This window comes from Nematolebias whitei, chromosome 8 (genome assembly GCF_014905685.2).
Source record: "Nematolebias whitei isolate Nwh7 chromosome 8, NemWhi1, whole genome shotgun sequence".
In the NCBI taxonomy this organism is placed as follows: domain Eukaryota; kingdom Metazoa; phylum Chordata; class Actinopteri; order Cyprinodontiformes; family Rivulidae; genus Nematolebias; species Nematolebias whitei.
This window is the reverse complement of record NC_056505.1, coordinates 8,172,999-8,198,303: the sequence shown is the minus strand read 5'-3', so window position 1 is coordinate 8,198,303 and position 25,305 is coordinate 8,172,999. Positions and strand designations below refer to the sequence as shown.

Below are 25,305 nucleotides of genomic sequence, written 5' to 3'. Positions count from 1 at the left end.
AGTAGCCTGGTTGGCTAGAAAGACGGATATAACTATAGTTTACGATTTTTATTACATCAGATTTAGCCCATGAACTTGTAATTGAAGAAGTAGGATAAAAGGAAAAGCCAGAAACGTTACATTTTAGAGTTTTTCCATTTTTGTGCCTCCAGACCGAGACTTTCCCCCTCACATGGACGAGCGTACAAACAGTTGTCTAGGACTTCAAATTGCTCTGGATTTTCCCTCTTTGTCAGCATATTTCTAGTTAGAGCATTAAAGGGAAAGATTTGGACAGCTAATAAAAAACATCAGTCAAATGCATTTACTCAGTTCTCCCTTTGTCTTCTTTCAAATCCTCCCTCGTCCTTTCTTCTCGTCTTCTGGTTGTTTTGGTTTAATTTTATTTTTTTCTTACTCATTTCATCCTGGAGCAGCCAAAATAGAGAAACTGGGATGGAAAATGATCACAAGACCCAACTCATCTGCCCAAACCCAAGGAAAATAAGCAGATGGCTTCTGTTTTGTTTATGAAGCGAGCCCCAGCTGTCCCGACACTCGGTCCAGTCTGTGGTCAGTGCAGCTTACAGCAGCATTTTTATTGGACATGCACACGTTTGCTTCAGTAATTATTTTTATTTTGCCCCAATTAACTCACCAGAACACGTCAATGTTGTTTACAGATGAGAACGTTTGATAAATTTGTGAAAATTCAGTTTTGCATCTACATTTTTTTTTTTTTTTTTTTTACCACAGATGAAGTGCCAGAAAATCTTTAATGGTGCTTTGGCGTATAAACGTGAGCGTTAGCTGCAACTTTCTATTGACTTTGTGAAAATGTGTTCAGTATATATAGTGGCAATTTAGATTTATGTGACCCTCATGGCTTATTCTAGTTTCCTGTGCAACACTAGCGTCATTATAAGAAGCCATGTGTTTCTGATTAGCTCAGCGCAGATCAGAGGGAGGGGACCCGTCCTCGCTGTCTCTTTGGCCCCTGACTCCTCAGATTTGACCAAAACCTGAATATCTGTCAGTGCAAATCCCTCTGCCACCATCACCCTATTCACTGCATACCTTTTCCTCACATTAACTCATCATTCATTACAGTAAAATAGGCAATTACTGAGCTCACTGTTAGTAAAAATATCTTGACCCACAAACCAAACCAAAAGTTGCTGCTGCTTAAAACACTCGAGCTGCTAAACACAGCTGTTGTCATGTCACGTGATGACAGATGACAGGAGTTTGGCGTTTGCTGTTGCTTTAGCAATCTGATACGTATGTGACCTCCGCAGGGAAATAGTCTTTGGATTCATCTCCCTCAGGGGATGTCAGCAGTCAGGGTCACACTCGGAGCAGTGCATGATAGATCACGATGATTTGCTCAAGTAGAGCAGCGTGACTATTCGTTATCCCAACAGCCGAAACGCAGATTGTGGGGCTTGAAATCTTATGGCTACCCAGAAATGCAACCAAGGTCATTTGTTAAGATTTTCTATCACACATTTATATAAAAAAAGTTTATCTAGAGTTGCATTTTTAATACAAAATACCACAAAATTGTATATTTTTCCCAGTTTTTTGATAGGAATGATAAATACTTGAATTCTGATTCTGACAAAAAAATGTTTTTGTTATTAAATGTTTAGTTTCTTCATAAAACCAAGTTTTTATACATAGTAATAAATTGTGCTTCTCTATCGGGATTTTTATATATCAAGTACAATGCATTCATGTTCTGCATGCTAATAATACATTTGCTCAATTCAACTCTTAATGGCCTTGGTGCTCGCACTGGGTTTGGATGATAATGATGACAAGTGAATAAATGTGAATTTGTCACAGTTGATGTTGTTGCAGCATTAAACAATATAATTAAACATTACAAGGTTTTAGTGTTGTGAAGCCCAATCAAGTGCTGTTTTAGACATGCAAAATAGAAAGAGATGGCTTCAAATATTAAAAACTGTGAAGGAAAAAGGATAAAGTAATGTTTACAGGGTTTTCCTTCTTACGTTTTAGAAAGTTTTGCATACGGTTTCTTGCACTTTTCAGCTCATGTGGAAAACTGACAGATCAGTAACAAAACAAACAAAACATTTATTTTTTCTTAATACTTTAATATTTGAAATACTGGTGCCTATCTTACGTGCTCACTATGCAAACCACTGGATAGGACACAAGTCCGTCAGAGACAAATGAGACAAACAGACAGTTTGTAATACAAATTAACCCAACATGCATAGTTTTGGTCTGTAAGAGAAAAATGGAGTACCTGCAGAAAACCCACACAAACACCAGGAGAATATACAAACGCCAAACAGAATGACACCAGGTGGGCGGCAACCCTGTGACCTTCTTGCTGTGTGACAGCACTAATCACTGTTCCTCAGTGCCATCCTTATATTTAGCCATCCATCCATCCTTCCATCCAGCCATCAGTTATTTTTACCTGCTTCTTCTTTCTTGTGTCACAGGGGTCACTGTGCGAGAGGTGGGGGACACCCTGGACAGGTCTCCAGTCCATCGCAGAGACACATAAAGACTAACGAGACAAACAACCATTCACACCCAATTTAGGGTTACCAATCAGCCCAACATGCATGTTTTGGATCTAAGAATACCCACACATGCACGAAGATAACATGCAAACTCCACCCCAGAAAAAAAATAAAAGGGCCCAGGCTGGGATTCGATCCGGCAACCTTCTCGTTGAGAGACAACACCTTTACCAACTGTGTCATCATGCTGCCCATCTTTATACATGCATATAGTAATATGAGTAAAATACATAAAACACTATTACAAGCTCTTGAAAACAACTTTTGAGAAGTAGATTTAGGGAAATCCAACTTATTTCAGTTTATAAAAAGAGCTTGGTACCTAATTCAATTCAATTCAATTTATTTATATATCGCCAAGTCACAACAGAAGTCGTCTCAGGGCACGGAACAGAAACATTCATATATTAAAATAATAATTTCAAACTTTATCTGAGGGGCATATGGCTTTGAGTTCAACTCCATCACAGAACTCTCATGTTGAGCAAGCATGAAGGTGACAGTGGAAAGAAAAACTCCCTCATGAGGAAGAAACCTTTAGCAGAACCAGGCTCACGACAAGCGGACATCTGCTTCGACCGGCTGGGTTTGAGAGGAACAGATACACAATGGCAGGTCGAGAATCACATGTTAAGATAGAAATAATGTCAAATGAAAACTATTCAATTTTATCAATTCATTTAAGGAAATGAGGTCAGTTTGTCCTCCAGTAGTCTAAGCTTAAGGCAGCATAACAAGCCGACCCTAACTATAGGATTTATCAAAAAAGTAAAGTCTTGAGCACAGTCTTAAAACTGGACAATGTGTCAGCCTCATGGACGGAAACTGGAAGTTGGTTCCACAAGAGAGGAGCCTGCAAATTGAAAGATCGTCCTCCCGTTTTGCTTTTGAAAACTCTAGGAACTGCGAGTAAGCCTGCAGTCTGAGAGCAAAGTGCTCTGTTAGGAAAATATGAAACAATAAGATCTCAAATATATAGGTTGTTGAGAGCTTTGTAGGTTAGAAGTAAGTAATTACTAATGACTAAAACCCTAAAATTGAGTAAATTTGTATGTAGCATGAACCTTGTATAATAATATTTAAAAATGATAATAAAACACATCATGTCATCCACACCACCAAAAACAACTTGCTCCCAAAGCAGCAGTATGTCTCTGCCTTCTGCAGCCGTTTTCTGGAGGACCTTTACAATTTAAAAAGCTGATGTGGAGAAAACTAGAGCCATTTCTATTAAGCTGTAAATTCATGCCAGCTGGAAGCTAAATCAACCTCAGTGGCCTTCACATATGCTCCACGAGCTGCAAATGTGTCCATACTTACAGTCACAGACATAACCTCTAATTGAGCTAAGTTGCATTACATTTCTGATCAAAGTATGAGAACTCCAAAAAAAAAAAAAAAAGGTTTGATTTTCAACCAAAATCTTTTTTTTTTTTAATTTTTTTAATGAATGTTTGTTGATTGCACTGAAAGCCCTGATGCTGTATCTTATTAAGCGTGTGGCTGACACAAACCCTTGAGATGGCTGATGCTCAGCAGGCAGACATGCAGCCGGCTTCAGTTGCCCTCAGGACCCAGACAGATAAACACGCAGAAAAAGTCAACAACTAACCTAAACTATATTTTTAGCAATTTCCTCCACAAGGGCTTTAACATACAACTAAACACGAGGGCCACACAAGTAAACACAAGTTAGATGTTTCTCAGGCATCGCTGAGCACATCGTTGGAAAATAATACACCGAAGCATCCGGAGCGTTTGGAGAAACAGGAAGTGTGTGTCTCTTTACAACAAGCAAGGATCAGAGCGAGGTGTCCGAGCGTTTGATCTGGTCCCAGCTGTGCGTAAGTGTTGCACTTTACAAGTCTGCTGCTGGAAAAAGTTGCTCAGTAGTTCCTTTTTTGTTTGTTTCTTTATTTCTTAACTCCATCCACGTTTGGGTTTAAACGGCAGTTTCCCCTTTGTCAGCAAATTATTACCAACGAGCCCTTTTTGGCTGACACTGCATGATGTAAGCTGAAACATGCTGATTGTAAACACATATGGTACACATCCACACATATAGCCTCAGAAAAGTCACCCCACCCCCACGGCTCATTATATTACCCCCCCTCACATGGCCTGAACTGCATTTTTTTGTGTTCCTCCACATAAACTCCCCAGGGCGGCATTTGGATCATGAGAACGAAAACTTGAACTTAAAAACACAACGATGCAAAGGGAAACCTCCAGAAAGGCAACAGTATAAGATGCAGATTTCAATAAAAGAGTTTTGAACTCGGAGTCTCAAACAGAACCTCAGAGGGCCTCTGCAGCTCCATGTCTGGAAAAGATGGAGATAGCAAGATGGTTTAGCTGCAGAATTCCAGGCATGGATGTTTGTTTTTGTTGGAAACACAAATGTCTGTGGCTGGAAGTTGGAAGTACATTTTATCCAGCAAAGTGCCGGGAAGTTTACATGTGGGCATGGCCACCCTCTTGTGGTGACCTAATGGATTTGCTTTACACAACCTTAAGTGTTGAATAAACAGGGGGGTATAGATGTTTATTCATTTGTTTATTTATTATTATTTATTTATTGTTTCAGGGTGTTGACATGCAGTCAGTAGATGTGACTTCACACAGACAGCGCAGCGAGGACAGGGGAGGAGGAAAGTTCAGAAACAAGTAAAGTGTTTTAGGATTTGACCAAAACTACAGTAACAAAAGGTGCGATGAAGTAAAAAGAAAACATATGAGAATTTTCTCTGCTTTGTCGACACTGCGGCAATATGTTCACTAATATGTGGAACGTCATGTCAGCAAGTGATTTGTTAAAATATAAACTGACAGGAGTGTAAACAAACAAGTTATGACTGCAGCAATCACAGCGTTGTAGGAGTGAGGCAGCCATGTTGGAGTTTGAAGTGAGATTTATGGAAAAAACCTCCTACTCTGGGTCAGATTTTCTACTTTGAGCTGTTCTTCAAAGTTTTGGTTTTCCATCTTCAAACTCTAAACTTTGTGGGTAAAAATGAAACACATCATTAACTCAGTTCAGTTTATTTATTAAGCGCCAAGTCACAACAGAGGTTATCCCTGGGCCCTGAACAAATAGATTCACATACTGTATATCAGGAATGGTAATTAGTAAAGTTATACATCTCAGGAAGACGGCAGATTGTGTTGAGTCGTCATTTTGTCACAGTCTCCCATCCTGAGCTAGCACAAAAAGCAACAGTGGGAAGGATAAACTCCCACATGAGGAAGAAACCTCCAGCAGAACCAGACTCAGACAAGCAGCCATCTGCTTTAAGCAGCTGGGTTTGAGAGATAGGTCAGGAAATCCAGTCTGACCCCAACTATAGGATTTATCAGAAAGAAAAGACTTGAGCCCAGTTTTAAAACTGGACAATGTGTCAGCCTCATGGACAGAAACTGGAAGTTGGTTCCACAAGAGAGGAGCCTGTCAACTGAAAGATCTTCCTCCCATTCTGCTTTTGGAAACTCTAGGAACCACAAGTAAACCAGCAGTCTGAGAGAGTGACGTGCTCCGTTAGGAAAATATTGAACAATAAAAGTTGTAGCACAAGATGGAGCTAGGTTGTTGAGAGCTTTGTAGGTCATAAGCAAGATTTTGAATTCAATTCTGGATTTGACAAGGAGCCAGTGGAGAGAAACTAAAACTGGAGAGATATGATCTCTCCCACTAACTCCAGTAAAGACTCTGGCAGCAGCCTTTTGGATCAGCTGAAGACTTCTAAAAGAAATATTTGGGCACCCAGATAATAAAACCATTGCAATAGTCCAATTTAGATGTGACAAATGCATAAACCAGTCTTTTTTTTGCATACTTTTTAAATAACATGTTTCTAATTTTAGCGATATTATGAAGGTGGAAGAAGGCGATTCTAGTCCTGCTGTCTCCAACTTACCAATAGAAAACAGTCCAAAGAAGAAACAGTCAACTGTGTCATTTCCATACTTAAGTCAAAGGCCATATTTTCATATTCAGTCAAAAGCAGCTCCATAACTTTAAAACTCAACTAGACGGTCTTTATCTTTCACATATTATCATACAATGTATACTATATGTGACATATTGCAAGTCTTCTTATCAACACAACTAGATTTGGAAACCTTCCACACAAACAGACTATTTTACTTCCAGAATCAGACAGGATGTTAGAATGATGAGAGGTTACATAACGGGACATTAATGAAAGTGGTGCTATAAAAGTTGTTGTTACAACCCCCCAGCTGCAGGTCTGAAAATGAAACGGACCAAATGCTGAACATTTAATGTAATCGTAGTCAATTTAAATGGCCTCTTGAACATAGGTTAAGTGTTTTCAAGCAATCAGACCCAGTGAGGACCTCCAGGGTGGAGGATGTTAATCAGAATGCAAACAGCGTCGAGAATGAATGCTCAGAGCTGGAAGTCGAGGTTTTTTGCCTGTAAAATTGGAAAAGCACACAAAGCACAGAGTGGTGGATTGAATTCAACAATTTTCCGATGCATAATTGGCTGTAAAAATATTACTATTGCTTTATTGGGAGAATTCAACATGGTATAAAAATATGAAGCAGAAACGTGTGTAACTGCTGTGGAAACTGGCCTGAATTTCAAAGGGATTTTGTTTTAGCTCACAAAACAAACACGCCCTTTATTTCATTGTGAGATAAAAGTGGATACATTTGGATTTTTACAATTCCAATGAGCCTGATGTGAGTTTTGGTTGTTAGCAGATGAGAGCATCTGTCTGGATCTCAGAGGCCACGTCCACTTGAAAACGCTCAGCATGGGAAAAAGTGATAAGAGGGCAGATGTTCTGTGAGTTCTGTGGAGTCCCAATGACATCTGACGTGGAGGGGACCAAGAACTGTAAAACCAGGGGTCTTTGAAAAATCAAAAACAACCTTATAACGAAAACTATAGTTATATAACCACACATGTAAACCAAGCAGAGGAAGAAACAGGGATTTTGTTCCGCTTTTATAAAGAATTCATGACAAAATTAACAAGAACAAGATGAACTGTTCACCTCAGGTGGGTGAAACTCCCCTGTGTGAAAGCACCATGGACTTCTCCATCCTCAAAACCTGACAGAGTAGATCAAAGTTATGCATTGCTGGTTGTAGCCTTGTCAAAAGAGCTTCAACCTATAAGTTCATCCTTAAAATGTGGGCCTTCCTGGTGCTCGCTTTTATACTCACTGCTGGAGCATTAGAAGCTGAAGACGGAGCCATCGAAGAAAAGCCAGTCATCGCTCGAGGCAAGCTGCTGGTGAGTACAGACAAAAAGTGACAAACGTGGAGAACTTCAAAATGTCGCTCATCATGTCCAGAGGACATTGTGCTATATCTGCAGAGGCGGTCTCGAAATTAGACATAAGACAAAGAGACAGAGGACACGGTAATAGTATCTTGAAGGCACAAAGAGTTAGCCACGCCAAGTCAGTTTACATTCTGATTTTTTGACGCCTGTGATCAAACTAACAGCTCGTAGACAAATCTGTTTTAACAACCATATGTTTCTTGCAGGCTCCCAGTGTGGTTGGATGAGGCATAAAGAAAATGCCAGAGCTTCATCATTTTCTCATGGAGCGATGGGCTTTATAGTATCCTTGAGCTCGTGTTATTCAGTCTTGTTTCCGAGACCCATCCACACAAAAAACCCACAAATGTTCACACAAATCATTGAACAAAATGACGTTTGAAGGTGTTTAACACGTCCAGTGTCGCTCTCAAGCTCTGGTTCTCATAAGAAGTGAGTCTGTCGTTTCCCTTGATCAGCGCACAGCCACAACTTGGAGTATGATTCATCCGAGGAGAAGAATCCCCGTCTGGTGTTCTACAATGAAAAGGACGAGGTTGTAAAGGTGAGTGCGCTCCAGCCGCCGTGCAGCAGGGCTACCTGGAGACTTACAGAATGTCAAAGCTAAAAGACGTCCAATGTTTTGAGACGGCTGCGTCTCAATCCCGCCCCAGATATGAACACAAACATCAATTTATTTCAACAAGAAGTGAAATGAATCATGTCGGACATAAGAGATTTTAAGTAAAGAGCTTTTTTTGGTAACATTTTATCAGCGCACCCATAGAAATGGTTTACCAATGTGTAGATTAGAAACACTTTAGCTCATAGACTTAAAAAATAAAAGACTATTTTAAACAAATTAAACAGTAGTAAATGAAGATGCTCGCTGCAAAGTCATAAAGACTTGTATCAAAACAAAAAAAAGAAGCAAGAAACAAAATCTGTTTTGCTCATATTGATGGTTAACGTGCCCACAAATTAAAAATAAAGTAAGTAAAGTTTGAGAGCAGCTGCCAAACTGCCAGCTGCGTTTGTTTACCTACGGAAACAGCCAAGGGCACTGGAACAACGGGGAACGCCGTAAAAAAGACCCATATGGGATTGAGAAGTCTGTCAGTTTTGATATATTTGTACATAGATTTGTTGAATAAAGTATGCCTGTAAAAGTGCTTTGTTTACATTGAGCGTGTACCAGTATTTCATATCAACATATCTGAAAAAATACTGGAGTAACGTCTTTCAAACATCGTGGAGGAAGAATCTTTGTTTTTGGTTTCATACATGCAACGAGTGTCTTCAAGGCTTTTCTGCAAAATACTTTGAAAATACAACTAATTGTGAACGGAGATCCGTGTAATTTGCTCAATATATCGTATAGGTGAAATAAAGGTGCAATATAACTAAGACATGTTCTGTCTCATTCACAAACAGTGACCTTTTAAAATGTATCTAAAAACAAAGTTATAGTTATTTACCATTCCACAAAATAAACTTTTTCTCCATCTTGATAATTAATAATTGTAAGGTTATTAAAAAGCCCTGGTCTCTTTTGCACAATGAAGTTGGTTATAATAAGTAATAAAAAAAAAACGGCATCATAGCTACTATTAATCTACTATTTAAAATGCAGCTAATCCTTCATTCAACCTTTATTTAGACGGGTTAATCCCGTTGAGCCTCGAGGACTCAGTTACAAAAGAGACATGATTTCAACAAAGAGTGATGACAACAATGGACAATCATAAAATAGGCATAGATTTTTTTATATATGTTAATATTTTTATTATTTATTTATTATTATTATTTTATTATTTATATGATATATTTTATTATTTTTGATTTATTTATATTTTAGATTTATATGACACATGCTATGATTATGTTAAATATTTGTGCACAGATATGAATCCATCCATTAGCTTCTACGTTTTTGGGTCGTGGGGGTCAGTGGTGCCCATACCCAGCAGTCACTGTGCGAGGGGAGGGGGACACCCTGGACAGGTCTCCAGTCCATCACAGGGACACAGAGACAGAGAAGACAAACATTCACGCTCTCACTCACACCTAGGGACAATCTGGAGTTACCAATCAGCCTAACGTGCATGTTTTTGGTCTGTGGGAGGAAACCGGAGAACGAGGCGAAACCCCACGCATACACGAAGAGAGCATGTAAACTCCACCCAGAAAGGCCCCCGGCGTGGACTTGTTCTGGCGACCTGCTCACTGAGAGGTGGCATCTCTACCAACTGCACCACCGTGCCGCCCCACGGGCATGAATGTTGAATCAAATTTCATCCGTTTGCCTTGAAAACACTTATTTAATATTTGCTGGGGTAAAAAGCTTCTTGTTTTTACTGCATGGGGGCAATAAAAGTGTTCACTTCAACTCAGTAATACTTTTTCATAGTGTTGATCTAAATCTACAAAAACTTGTCAACTCATCAGCTGTTACATTTATAAGTTTATTGTATTTATTATAACGCTGATGGTCTAAGGCCATTTGAACTCAAACAGAACAAGACAAACCGTTGCAGACAGTCGGTGTGTGTTCTCAGAGAAGCAGACTTCCTGTGCAGATATTCAGATCTCGACACGTTCTCGTGTGTTTGTGTGTTTCCTGAAACTTCAGACCGTCCCTGTGAAGAAAATGAAGGCAGACGAGATCAGCAGCCTGTTAGACTCACTGGGTTTCTACAAGAGGTCCCAGAAAGGGGAAGAGGTACCAGAGGAGTTCCAGAATTTCCCCCTGCACGCCCCCAGGGACGAGCTGTGACGACCCCTTGTGGTCAAAACCCTGCATGTGCACCCCGGCCGCTTTGATGGCGAGTGGGGCTCCAAGGCCTCAGGCCAGGCCCCACTCTGAGGGCTCGCTGGCCCGGTGCAGCGTGCACGGTGCACGTCGCAGCTCTTTATTCTCATCCTATGAATAAAAGAAAAACGATCAAAAGTTGTGTGAATCATTTCATTTTGTGACTATTTATTCCTCATCGTCGTTGGTTTTAAAACAACACAAAGTACAAAGTATTAAAACAAATTGTGAACTTTTCAGTGCGTCAATAACAATTTCATTGTCAAAGCAGTACAAGACATCATCATCCACCCTGTTCGTGCCTAATCCCTCACCCGCCTCCGCCACAATAATCTGATTAGCCGCAGCGTCTGTCATTAGGACGTCTGTCCGCCTGCAACCGAGCGTCATTAGGACCGAGGACAACAGGGATTTGCAGCCGTTTCTGTTTTGTCCTGTTTGCTCCGACTAATATACGTCCTGACTCCTTGTCATGAGCCCCAGTTTTAGCCACAATGCCTGTGTTTTACTCGCCGGGCCCAGAGAACCTGCAGATGAGCCTGGCCTACATGGGAGGCTCAGTGTTCACAACCAACAAGACGGCAAACAGTGACTTCAGCAGGGAGCAGGAGGACGCCTCAGGTCGGTGCGCTCATGCAACTCCTGCGCTTTTTCATCAGCGCCTCATAAAGTCAGCCAGAAAATGTGCAATTATTCCATAAACACAAGCAGCATAACTCCAGCTTTAACAACTCTTTGAAACACTGGCTGAAGACTAACCAGAGGTGCACTCGTGTGTAGATTACGTTGTCTATTTTGTTATGGTGTCATATCTTTATTGTCATTCCATGCTGTGGTTTGTGTTATAGGTGATATTTGTCTTATTCTCTGCTCTTTGTTTTGTGGGATGTTTCTTGTTCTTAGGACAATGGATGAAAATTAGCTGTTGTGCTAACTCCGGCATATTTACATTGATGCTTACTGTTGACATGCATGCATTGTCCTAATTTAAATGAATAAATTAATGAAAGAAATTAAAAGAATAATAGATAATTTAAAATAGACGTAAAGTATAAGCCAATAAATGTTGCTAATTGTTTGTTGGCTCCATCCATCGTGAGTACCTGAGAGAATTCAACGTGCATGCGTTTTGGGTCACATTGATTTGTAAATAAAACCTACTCGGTTTAATTGAATATCCTGAAAATGTTGGCAGGATGCAACTCATTTACTTTTTATAATTTATTCTAATAAATGAATATGTTTTTGCGTATAAATCATCTTGTCAAATGAATAAAAAAAAAACTCCTTTAATGAACAACATTACGTTGATGGGCAAACCAATTTTATCAATGGTGCTATAAGAGATGACACAATCTACCAAAACATGAACGTTTCTGCACAAATATTGTGTTAATCCTTTAAATTTGGGTTTCAGGCTCTCTTACAGTCAGCACACCGACTCCTGTTCATATTCGAGCAACTTAGAGCAACAAGAATTTGCTGAAAATCCATTTAAATATGATAAAAAGATTTACAATAGGGAAATGAAATAAACCTTCCAGCCTCTTCCTCTCGGATGACAAAGTCTGAGGATTGTTGCATCACAGGAAGATCCTGGTTTGGATTTGCTGTTTGGAGGAGAGGTTTTCCATTCGCCTGAAGGGTTTGCTCCAAGTGCTCTAAATCATGCATGGTAGGTTAGCTGGGGTTCTGGTTGACATTGGCATTGGTTGAGCTCAATTTAGCCCAACACACATTAGATTGTGTGTTTCTGTGTATGGCCCTGCAACCTGCTCAGTCTCCAGCACCTGAACAAGATAAAAAATACAATCTTTTGAGATATATTTCTTCCAGTTGACGAGATGGTCTTTTGTTTGTTCATTACTGAAACGCAAACTTTGGTTGGACATTTTAAATTACTGCTGACATTTTGGAAGCTGCGGTCAAGTGTAAACTTTACGAACTCTGACCCCAAATGAGCCTTTTTGTTATTTACTACAGGTTTAATGCAGTGATTGACTCAGGACAAACTTGGTTTCTTGTAAATTAGGGTTTATGTTTTCAAAAGCTGCCCATCTATTTAATTTTTTTTTTTAAATTCTATATGATATTTTGGCACACAATTTGACCATCGAAGGACTCATCAACTGTCTGTTTATTTGTCTTTCAGTGGTCGACGAGTTGGTTTCTCACCTTCCCCTTCAGATGTTGCTTTACTTCAACGTGTTTTACTTTCCCTGCTGGTGGTTTTCTGCTGTGTTCATGCTGGAAGTAAAGGTAAGTCCTGGGGAAATGACTCTGGCAGACATTAATTCAAAACAAGTCGGAGAAATCATTTTTAAAAGGAAATAAAAATCCACTATATGTATTTATGAGAACATTTCAAATCCCCCATCACAGTAAATCAACATGCAAGAGATTAAATAGGTGAAATCATAAAAGATTTACTGTGAAAAGGTGGAACAAACCATTAAACTTGTAAAAAGTTAAACTTTAAAGCTGATATTTTGGCGCCATCTAGTGGTATGTTCAATGACCATCCTTGCAGGGTGTTTAAAACTTTTTGAGTTCAGGGACAACTTACAGGGGAGAAAAAGTTTCAGGAACCCCCTCATAACTCTCATGTTTATTAAATAATTTTCTTCAATTAGTCTGTTTAATGAAATGGAAATATGTGTGTAACAAATACTTAAGACCTGTTCTTTAATAGTGTTAATACAATTTTTATACTTTTAAACATGGGGTAGGCTATTTTTAATTCAAGACACACTTAATTAACAATTTAAAACTTTAACTTCCAAAAATTACTTTTGAGAAAATTAACAGTATCAAAAAAACATTAAAAAAAAAAACTTTACGTAATGAACATAAATCTTTTGCCACTTCAAATTACCGTATTTTCCGGCGTATAAGTCGCAGTATTTTGCATAGATTTGCCAGTCTTGTGCCTTATATGTGAATTATATAAGTTTTTTTTCATATTCATAACACAATTTTTGTCTGACGCTTTAAATGTTCATTCGTACTGACATGAACCAGAGTAAACATTACCATTTGCAGCTACTGGAGGCACGAGAGGACCCTATAGGCTTTTGTCAACTACCAGTAGGCGTATGTTGTTCCTGTACCACTAGCCCCGCCGCCAAACATTGACCATTAAAGTGCATTTATTAAGGAAAAGTTAAACTGAGACACACCTTTGCTATAATATTGAGCAAACAAATAATTGTTTTTAAGTGTTAATCTTGTTAAATTTCGAAGAATTCCAACGAGTCCTTCTGTGTGTGCTCCCACCATTCGATTTATGGCACGACACCGGCCCACGTTTCCCAGGGGTCAGAGGTGACACATAATAAACGCGACTTATACGCTGGAAAATACAGAAAACTCTTTACATAAAACTGAAAGGCATCATAACAGCAGTAGTTATACCAAGTAACGGGACTTAATTTGTAAACCGATCGATGCTGGAACACAAATAATGGGTGGGCTGGGGGTTGGGTTGGGGGTCCTCCTCCAGAAAATGTTGAATTAAGTAGACATGATTTCCTGCATTTTTGGTGTATTTTAATGGGTTGTTAAACATCTACACGCTTGTAAAAAAAAAAGAAAAAATAAATTTTTTGTGGACCCCAAAGCACTGGATCGTGGACCCCCAGGGGTCCGGGGACCCCAGTTTGAGAACCACTGCTTTAAACCATACATTTAGCCAATGAATAGGGGGAATAAGTGGGGCTAAAGCAACAAAATGGACAATCTACTTGGTTATTCCTGTCAGAATGTTGTTAAAATACATAAAAAAAATACATACAAATAAATTAGGTGAATGATTTAAATTGTTAATTGTAGAACTAATAGATTAAATCATGTAGAATCAAACAAAGTGACTAAAAATGACCAATACATTTTTACAAGTACACTTATTCCAGCTCTGCTTGTTCCGTAGTACTACTACCTGCCCGGGTACTACCAGGCTCTGCTGATCACCGGACTGGTCCTGATAACGATCATCGAAGTGATCCGGCTTCATCTGGGCTACATCGGCAACCTGAAGGAGAAGGTAACAATCGGTTCTCAACGACTTCTTCACTACATTAAAACCGTCTAATCAATTAATGCGTACCCTGACATGCAGCTGTTTATGTGCTTTCATGTGAAAGCAGCCGAAGTGACTGACAGCTCACTGCTCTCTCTGCATCGCCCAAACACACCAGATCAAATTCTCCCTCCTTGCCTTCCTGTCATCAGGTGCCAGAGCTGGCAGCCTTCTGGCTCCTGTCTTTCATGTTCCAGCTGCCGGTGCTGCTCTTCTTCGTGACTGATGAAGGAATCATCATCCTGCCCCTGGAGAGAGCCGTGCACTCCATCTACCTCGCTCTGCTGCTTGCCCAGATCCTGGCTTCTTTCTTGGCTCTCAGGACCATGACCCGAAAGCTCACCCTGCTTTTCTATCTGCGCCAGATTGGCAAGGTGGAGAGCCTGCACCAACGGGAGACGAGTCCCGTCTATGGGCTTCCCTACAACCGCAGCGTGCTGCCCGTTTCACCGGCTCAGGATGTTTACCATTAATGACAGGGATAAATATATTTAACTATCAAACCATTTCTATATTAAATGTCTCCAACATTTCTGTACATTTGTTCATGCCAGCCGCCTGATAAAGCATAAAAAAAGGAGATTCGCCATAAAAACAATTTTAATTTAAGTAAAAATAAAAATCAAGATCGTCGTTCATTTTATTATTGCATTGCTTTCAGTGTTTTGGAGACAATGTTGTTTGAAAATGTACGTGAAGTTGCTTCTGACTGACGAGTAAAATGAGCTGCTGTGTTAAAAAAAAAAAAAACAGTCTCATTGCAAAATTCAAAGCTTGATGCCATGTCCATCAAACTGTCATAAATGGACTTTTATTTAAAACAAGACAACCAAGAGGAGATTTGTCAGTTTCATGTTTTTGTTGTGACGATGATGATTGAAAGTTGATATGAGGACTAGTGGTGGAGTTAATATTTTTTCTTTAATACAACTTCTTTTTTTTAAGAACTCAAAGCCACTTGTTCATGTAAATGGAATGCTTTGATGTGGAATCACGTTTTTCCCACTTTAGATCACAATCTCATATTTTAAATCGTTGGATAAGACGTTGGATAAAAGAAATAAATCGCCGTGTGCAAAGGACCTGGAGAAGTCAATGTTGGAAATCTGTGATCTCCAGCTCTGACAGAAAGGTCTCTGTTTTTCTGTGATGGACATCACTGCGCAGGCTCAAAAACACTTCAGATGATTGTCTGTAAACAGTTTTCTGATCCATCCACAGATGAAGTTAAATCACCATCAGCAAAGAAGAAGCCTCGTGTGAACACCATCCAGAAATATCTTCACCGGGCCAGAGACCATTCAAAATCCATCCATTCATCATCTTTACTCACTTTTTTCTTTTCGGGTCACGGTGGTCATTTGTGCCCACGTCCAGCAGTCACTGTGTGAGAGGCGGGGGACACCCTGGACCGGTCTCCAGTCCATCACAGGGACACATAGAGACAAACGAGACAAACAACCATTCACTCTCTCACTCACAACTAGGGACAGTTTAGAGTTACCAATCAGTCCAACATGGAGGTTTTTGGTCTGTGGGAGGAAACCAGAGTACTGGAGAAAACCCACGCATGCACGGAGAGAACATGCAGACTCTACCCATAAAGGCCCTAGGCCGGGAATTGATCCGGCGACCTTCTCGCTGAGAGGCAACAGCTCTACCAACTAATCCACTGTGTTGCCCCCATTTAAAAAAATCCCTGAGGAAAAGTGGAAATCTGGTCAGACTAATGTAAATTTGAAATTATTTTTGGAAACTATGAATGCCACGTGGCCCTGTGGCACAGTTGGTAGAGCTGCCGCCTCTCAGCCATAAGGTCACTGGTTCAAATCCAGGTCCGGGACCTTTCTGGGTGAATGAATGTGAACACATGCATGTTAGGTTGATTGGTAACTCTAAATTATCCCTAGGTGTGAGTGAGAGTGTGAATAGTTTTCTCTGTGTCCCTGTGATGGACTGGAGGCCTGTCCAGGGTGTCCCCCGCCTCTCGCAGTGACTGCTGGACATGGGAACCAGTGACCCCCACGACCCGAAATGGAAAACATGGGTAAAAATAATGGATGGATGCCACGTCCACAGCACTGAAGAGGAGAGGGACCATCCGGCTTGTTTTCAGGCTGCGCTGCATTTTAAAAGTCTGCCTCTCTGATAGTATGGGGGTGCATTACTGCTTTGGTCACAGGGAGCTTACATACAGCTGAAAAAGCTCCATCACTGCAGAAAAGTGTATGCGTGTTTTAGAACAACATATTGAATCTTCCCATCGAGTCTTTATCAGGGAGGTTTCAGCAAAATACTAAACTGCTGCCTGCATCCACAGTGTGGCTCAGTCTGGCTTGTCTGCAGTCCAGACTTTTATTCAACCGTTATTTATACATTCTCTTTTTTTTTTATTTATTCATTTAAAATCACATTGAGCCTCAAATACTAATTTACAAGCGAGACCTGTTTAGACTTCTTACCAGTTGAAAACCTTTGGCACATCTTGAAACAAATAAACAAAAAGATGTATATCAGCAAAGAAGACGCAGGTCGGTTGAACAGCTAGAATCCTACACGAGTCAAGATTCCCTCTGAAACCACCAGCAGCTGTTCTCAGTTCCTTTTTACAAACTGCTAAAAGAAAAACAGACGTGATAAACACGGCCGTTGATGCCAATGTGTTGTTGCTGACAATAAATATTCAAACGTACCTTTTCCAACAAAGTCCATGCTCAATAATCCAGGTATACAATCCAACAATTTTCAGTCAGGTTATCTGGACAGTTTTTTTTTTTTTTTTGCACATGGACTTTGTTGGTTTTGAACCAGTTTGACATGACTGTTGACGAGGAAGAGGGCCGGCACCAGAGGAGGGGGCGTGCCAAAGAGACCATCTTAGCACCAACATAACTGGTTTGTTCCACTTTGGAGTAAGATGTTGGGGGAAGAATCAGTTTTTTGTTGTTGTGTGTGTTTCCTTGACTGATGAAGCCTTCTGGATAGAAGGTGAAATGTTTCAGCACCAAAAAAAAAAAAAAAAATGTCCAGATGACCTGACTGGAAATTGTTGGAAATGTACCTTTTATTTATTTATTTAATTAATTGTCTGTCTATGTGTTTAATAAAAGTTGTACAAGTTCTTAGTTTAAACATTTGATATGTTGATTACTCCTCTAAATAAATAAGGTTTGTATCCAATTTGCAAATGATTGCATTCAGTTTTAATTTGCATTTTGCACAACTTCTAAAACCTCATCAAAACTACAGTTGGAGACGTTCCCAAGAAAAATGCTAATACTTAACTTATATTACACATGTTTGATTAATTTCATATTTTACGGTTTGTAAAGTGACAAAAAGACCGACAGTAAAATAAAAAGTAAAGTGTTAAATATTTATGACCACAGAGTGGCAGTCAGTGATCAGAGAGGAATAGAATGGTTTGGAGTTACTGCAAAGTCCAGTGAGGACAGATTATTATGCAGCATGTGTCTGGATCAGGAAAGCTTCTGACAGAGGAGTAAAGGTTAGGCCTCTCTACACCTGAACAGGATGTATTATTTAGTGATTTATGACTCCAGATTTAATGTACATGAAAATCAATAGCAAAATTTATCAGCAAATAATAGTTTTTCCTCCATCACTTGACCAGAAAAATGTTAACTCGTGTGTTTTCTTGGTTTTGAAACCAAAGAAAAAGTAATATTTGGCTTCTTATTTTCCTCCTGAGAAGAAATAATGTAGAAGTTATTTCGAGAGACGTGCAGAAAGTAGTGAACAAGCTGGTTGTGAGAACGTTTCAGTGGAAAAACAAACCTGCTCTGCTTTGCATTCAGGAAACAAGCTGCAGTGCCTTCTGCACTGTTCATGGATGAAAAACTGGAAACAGAGGGGAGGAGAAAATTCATGCTCAACATTTCAGCTTAGATGAGAACCAACATTTAGGATTGCATGCAATCTTGCTGCAAAAAGTGATGTGAGAAATCTTTTTTTTGGGGGGGGGGGGTGTTTGGCATTTTTACTTCAGAGTTCAGACACATGTGACGTGATCAGTAAACGTATTGACAACCCAAAAAATTCTAATACAGTCACAGAACCAATTAATCTAATTTGAATATCATTTTTATGACCTTTAGGATGAACCAGTACCAGTGACGTGCAGTCAGGGGAGGCAGTGCCTCACCACGACAAATAAATACTAAAAAAGACAAGAGAAAATACATTCCACCACTTGACTGTTCTATAAAAGTGTTTTATAAAACTGTTTTCTGAATTATTTCAACACTTCAATGGTCAAAATCGCAGAATTTACACATTACCTGTTCAAACATTGCGAGGCGAGGCAGTGTAGTGCTCTGGTTCACCTCTGGGGGCGCTGTGTCATATACAATATATGTAGTAGGTGGTTGGTGCATGCCCATTGCTGCCTCTCTTTATATCGCCAATATACATGTTTGATTACACATGTGCTACACATGTTGATGCTCTACAGTCTGTCTTATATATTGGATGAATGTGTGTGACATTTCTTTTTCTAATCAGTCATAAATGCACAGTGAAAATACACAGGGTGAGGCAGAAAGTACCGTTCCTCACTGATGGGGGGCAGTGTTGCCCCATAGGGACAATGAAGCAGGTGCAGTCTTTGCGTTCTTCTGTTACACAGAGGTGCAGCAGGGGTGAAGCAAACGGTACACTCGTTTAGTTTTGAGATACGATCTTCCATTTTGTCTAAACGAATTATAAAAAGATTTTTCTAAATTTGCTTTTCAGTAGAAACAGAAAATATAAGAGACTCCCCCCTCTGCAATTATCTCCATTGAAGCAGCCAGACTTAAAAATGAAGGAAAACCGTGACGAGTTTTACAGAGTAAGGGAGATGTTCACGGAAGATATGTGCATGAACTTCATCTCAAAATAAAGGTAAAATAATACATGTTGGTTTTATTTTTTTTATTTTTTTTAAAAGAGAGGACTCCCACCCCCACAAAAATATAATAAATAGTTTGACCTTACATTATTATTATTATTGCCATCACTGTTTAACAGTATGGAGCTGATTAAAGCGTAATTATTAGCCTTTTTAAATGAACAAAAAAAGGCTAAATATAAGCTTCTAATTTAGGTTCATATATGTGAGCATCCGATTCCAGACGAGTCATTGCCTCGCCTGTCACAAACCTCACCGCACGTCACTGACCAGCACTCGGTTCTTATAATAAATCATCTCGGTGTTGAGCTTCCCATGCAGTGACAAAATGTCCTTTTCCACACTGAGAATATGAAAACTGATTCTGGTGGGGTTTTTTCCGTGTTTTTTGTAAAGTTCATTTTTTGCATATGAAGGAAAATAGCAAAGCTTACATATTCTGCAGGGAAGATTTCTTAGATTAGATTCATGAACATATTTCCATATTCAGGAAAGCGCTTGTAAATTTGCATTTATAGTTTTAAAGTGTGGAATTCGTTAGGAAATTCTTCAAAGAGGATGCAACAGCTGTCCAACTCGGCTCCTCACAGAACCTGCAAACCTAACCTGCTGCAATATGGAAAGTAAATTTAAGGACGAGCTGAATATCTGCTACATGTTTCACGTACTGCAGTAATCAGATAACTTGGAATCGTTAAGATTATTTTAAAGTCATAAATCTCTTCTTCAATTTAATTAGAGAAAATAGTTGAGTCACTAAAAACAGCTGCGTTATTAAGATGACTCGGTTATTTGGTTTACAGCTGGGTTGGTTTGACCCAGTGGTTGGTTTGGATCTAAACCGCGTCATTTCTTGCTGTCCACCATAACTGTAGGATTCCCAAGTTTTCAGTCATAATTACTTCCCCCACATCAATCATCTACACTTCCATACCTGCTAATCCTGAAGACTGCTCTGCTGTGGATTAAAACTCCTCACAGTCATTCATCCGACGCTGGAACGTTATGATTCGTTGGCAACTTAAGTGACAGCCAAAAACTTTTTCTTAGAAATAATTTACTAACCTTGATGAAATTTTATTGTGCTCCTTCAAGTCCTGCTCCTCTTTGCGACCTCGCCCTGTCGTCATTATGTTCGTACAATCCAAACATCAGCCTGGACCAAAACCCACCGAGCACCTTCAACCTGTCACTCAAACATTGCTCACCTCTTCTGGATCACGCCTCATCTACCCTTGGAACCCTTGAACTTCATCTCTCCCCCATCTCCCAACGCGACCTGCAAAACAACCAGAAGTAAAACCATTTACAACTTCTCACCATCAAGAACTTTGAAAACGGCCCATAATCACCTTGTTCCTCTTTCCCTTAGAGCCCAGACGTGTTCCAGCACTTTGCAAATAAACTCATCTTTTTATTTCTGAGTCTGTGTCTGCGTCAATCTGCTAAATTGGGGTCATTTTATCCAACATCATGTTACTTATAAGAGAAGTTGACCATATTAAGAGTAGATGACCGTAACAAAACTAACTGGTCCTCTGCTTTAGGATGAAATAAGTAAAGGTAATCCAGCACTGCCCTGTCTACAAAGGACCTACCACAGAGTCCATGGGAAGGCTGCCTCTATCCTCAAGGACCCCATCCACCCCAGCGTGGACTCACACTTCTACCTTCAGGCTGAAAAATACAGGTTTTCCAGATTCAAGAGCACCTTATGTCCAAGTGCCATCAGCGTCCTAAACAGCTAACTAAAAGCACGTGAAAACATTTAAACACATTTTATATTTTTGTCTTATTTTTATTATTGTAATCGTGCATACATTTTATACTTTGATTTATGAGAACTTTTGTTTGCATCTATATATATATATATATATATATATATATATATATATATATATTTCTGAACAAGTGGAGTCAGCTGAAGTGTTCTGTTTGGGATCCTTTGTGGTCAACAATGACATTTTATTTCATATTTATTTTAATAAACACTTTAAACCTTGAATTAGTAACAATGACTTGTAAGAAGATGGTTAACTTGGTTGGTTTTGTTAATAACTTTTATTAAACAGTAGGTTCGGTTTACTAAAAACAACAGCTGGTGCTAGCTAACTCTTATAGTAATAAACATTAGCGCCAACTAGCAAGCATCAACCCAAGTTCTTACTATTAAATAACCTTGATTTTAAGTTGCTCGTTAATATAAACTTTTAGTAAGATTCAACAAAATATGTATATAAGCCAATGTTGTGCTGTTAAATATAACCCAGTATTCAAGGTCAAAGTTTGACCCAACACTTTTTGACCCATTCAGAAACTGTATTGTTTTAATCCAACATTTTTAGCCGGCACGATTAAGCAAACAGTGAGGTGTTTTTATCTTCACTATTTTTTGTCCTCTAATGCAGAGTGACGAGGGGGAATTGGAAATCTGTCCATCCTTCCATCCGTGCATGTTGTTTTGATGTGTGGCTACATCTAGGTGTAAGAAAGCTTCCTTTTGAAAGCTGGGTTGCCATGTCACTCAACCTTTCTTTAGACAGGTAAATCCCATTGAGACCCAAGGACTTATTTACAAGAGAGACCTGAAAAATAAAATAAAATGTCAAAATCCAAGATATATAGTTGGATACTTTATTAATCCCAGGGGGGAATTTGAGACATCCAATAGCATATTCTAATATACAGAAAAAAAAGACACTTATGAAATAATAAAAAAAGAAGCAGATACACAAATTTGGAAAAAGGCAATTGTACATGCACAAGGTGATAGGGAGTACTACATTCATGATTAACCTATATATAACCTATATCCATACATAAACATCTAAGCATACATGTACATGTAGATATACATACATACACATGCATAAGTGTCCAGGGTACCGCAGATTTACAAAGCTCTATTTGTACTATATGGGGTGAGTTGAACAGCCTGATGGCTTGAGAGACAAAGGACTTCCTGAATATGTCCGTGGAGAAGGGCAAGGACAGCAGTTTACCGATGAAGGAGCTCCTCTGCTTCATTATGGCGTTGTGCAGAGGATGGTCAGCATTGTCCATGATGGATAGGAGTTTACCGAGGGCCCTTCTATCTGGCACCGATGTAAGGGACTCAAGTTCTGTTACCAGCACAGAACCAGCTTTCCTTGCCAGCCTGTCAAGTTGTCCTGCATCTTTCCTCTTAATGCTGCCTATCCAACACACAACAGCACAGAAGAGGTCACTGGCTACCACAGACTGGTAGAATGTCAGCAGTAGTTTCCAGCAGACACTGAAGGACTCAGGCCTCCTCAGGAAGTAGATCCGGCTTCGACACTTTCTGTAGAGGGAGTTTGTGTTCCCTGACAAGTCCAGCCTATTACCCACTTGTATGTGCAGATATTTGTAGATCCTGACCACCTCCACGTCAACCTCCTCAATCGAGACCGACTTCACAGTAGGACCAGACCTTCTGAAGTCCACCACCATTTCCTTTGTTTTACTGATGTTCAGCTGTAGATGGTTGGATTTGCACCGCACTGCAAAGTCCTCAACCAGGGTCCTGTACTCCCTCTACTGTCCATCCTGCACATACCCAACGACTGCAGTGTCATCTGAGTACTTCTGCATGTGGCAGGTCTCCAAGTTGGAGTCAGATGTGTACAGGGTTAACAGAACTGGAGAGAGCACGGTCCCTTGCAGTGCTCCTGTGCTGCTAACCGCCATGTCAGAGATGCAGTCCATGATCCTGACGTGTTGTGGTCTCTCAGTGAGATGAGTTTGTAATCCAGGAGATCCAGATGTGTCCACCTCCATCTCCTCAAGCTTGTAGGGGGTAGATGGCTACCACACTAAAGGTCTGTCCATCTTGTAAGCATGAAACCTTGAAAAACAAGTGAGGTACAGACGTATATTGATGTGTGTGGCAGCATACAAAAAGTCCCCATCAAAAATTGGTTTGCTACATCAAAATCCAAGATGGCTTCTGCCGTATACATGTAAACCTCGGGAGCTGGATAACATCAAACAAGCAACATTCCAAATTCTATTTTGGTGTGTGGTTGCATCTAGGTGTAAGAAAGGTCATTATTAAAATTGGGTTGCCATGTTAAAATCCATGATGGCCACCACCAAATATATATGTAAACCGACCACACCTATTTTTGAGGAAACCATATTTTCTAGTTTTCTATTACGTAAAACTAGTTTCTGCAAATGATGGGGATGGCCAAAGATTAACACATTACATTGAGCTGCCTTGGACAAACAAACAAAGAAACATAAGCAACCTTTATTTTTACACACTGTAACTCTTATACACTGGAATATCTTGCACCAAAAACATCAAGGTTTATTTGCATTTTTCCAGTTCCAGTCCATTATATTGAAAACTAAAAACATTCTCAATTCAAATCCCTCAGTGATGTGGGGACATTAGTGTTGTTTCACTTTGAAACAATTCAGTTCTAGTTAGCTAAGCAAATATTTACCAGAAGTCTGCAGTACTCTGAACTGAACTGTTTTATTGAAGTAAAATATCTAAATCACTGGAAGTAATAAAGTCATTTAAAATTGTTGGACAAGCGTTAAGCATTGGAAATTGTAATATACATATGAGCTGGAGGAAGAGACTTTTAAATCTGAGCTTTCAAAGGAAACTAAATTAACTTTTTAGACCCAGAAGCAGAGGAATATTAAAAATATTTATACCTTTGCTTTTATCATTTATGGAGATTTTTTTTAAACAGAGGTTAAAATGAGAAGAATAAACAATCTGAGGAGTCTTGGAGGAGATATGACTGGTCGAGTTGGACAAATGTTAGAATACTATTAACTATATACTGAGAGAAAATTTGGTTGTAGCTAATCTGAAGAAGCCGTCATACACTGAAGTAATTTCGGATAAGTTTAGTAAATCTTCACTTGCATGGAGACAAGAAAGCACGTCTGATAAGCACTAGCATAAAACTCAATATATAAGCTCTTGAACTAATAATTGCTCCGTTTTAAATACTCTTTAAAGCATTTTTTTTTCATATTAATCTCGATAACTTTAGAGAAACATTACATTCACTGAATTTAAAACAGACTATTTGATGAAGAAATGCATTTGTCCTTGTGCCGTGTTTTAATAAATGACACTGGTCCAACATGTGCTCGGTGTTCTCGTTGCTTTCATACTCCAGGCCAGTGAGGACTCCATGTTCTCTCCCAGCTTCCCCTGGATCCTGTATCAGTAAGTATTAACTTTTTTTTTTGCAACCAAAGATGAAGATTAACCAGCTTGGGGTAGAGAAAAGTAATAGAAATTTTCCCTGGAGACGCAGCAGTCACATCTGTAGCAGCACCTCACATCTTTCCCCTCATCAGATTTTCTGTTTTTACTGTGTGGTGAACCATACTTGCAGGGAGATGGGCTGCGTTTCCTGCAAACTCCCTAAACGAAATGCTTGCTTGGTACTTTTTTTATGCTTTTGCAACTTTGCTCAGCTTTAATTCTTGTCTTGTTGTTGTCTGTGCTGCAGCATAGCTCACATTCAGCTGAGTCTGTGAGCTTCATGGGGTTAATTAGGACTGGGTGCAGCTCAGAGGTAATCACAAACTGTGACTGGTGAGGCTGTGTTACCAGTGAGAGGTAATATCCAAGACATCACAGGGACATCCTCATGCCTCGTTTCAGTA

At 39.5% G+C, this 25,305-nt stretch overlaps 2 protein-coding genes across 2 annotated transcripts; both read left to right on the top strand.

The window, feature by feature from the left end:
• The first annotated feature begins 7,656 nt into the window (after positions 1-7,656).
• selenoe (selenoprotein e) lies at positions 7,657-10,684 on the top strand. The gene is made up of 4 exons (XM_037680226.1): positions 7,657-7,809; positions 8,067-8,143; positions 8,326-8,404; positions 10,472-10,684. The coding sequence occupies exons 1-4, from the start codon at positions 7,705-7,707 to the stop codon at positions 10,613-10,615; spliced, it is 405 nt and encodes a 134-aa protein (XP_037536154.1). The 5' UTR covers positions 7,657-7,704; the 3' UTR covers positions 10,616-10,684.
• Positions 10,685-11,038: 354 nt separating this feature from the next.
• Positions 11,039-15,397, top strand: zgc:112294 (transmembrane protein 17A). Its single transcript, XM_037680225.1, has 4 exons — positions 11,039-11,272; positions 12,804-12,910; positions 14,580-14,693; positions 14,882-15,397. The coding sequence occupies exons 1-4, from the start codon at positions 11,146-11,148 to the stop codon at positions 15,200-15,202; spliced, it is 669 nt and encodes a 222-aa protein (XP_037536153.1). The 5' UTR covers positions 11,039-11,145; the 3' UTR covers positions 15,203-15,397.
• Positions 15,398-25,305: the final 9,908 nt, after the last annotated feature.

Bases quoted from the DNA above. Each gene is read 5' to 3' on its own strand.
- zgc:112294 (XM_037680225.1), top strand. From the start codon at position 11,146: ATGCCTGTGTTTTACTCGCCGGGCCCAGAGAACCTGCAGATGAGCCTG. The intron at 12,911-14,579 runs GTAAGTCCTGGG...CTTGTTCCGTAG, and splicing joins TGTTCATGCTGGAAGTAAAG to TACTACTACCTGCCCGGGTA. The intron at 14,694-14,881 runs GTAACAATCGGT...TCCTGTCATCAG, and splicing joins TCGGCAACCTGAAGGAGAAG to GTGCCAGAGCTGGCAGCCTT.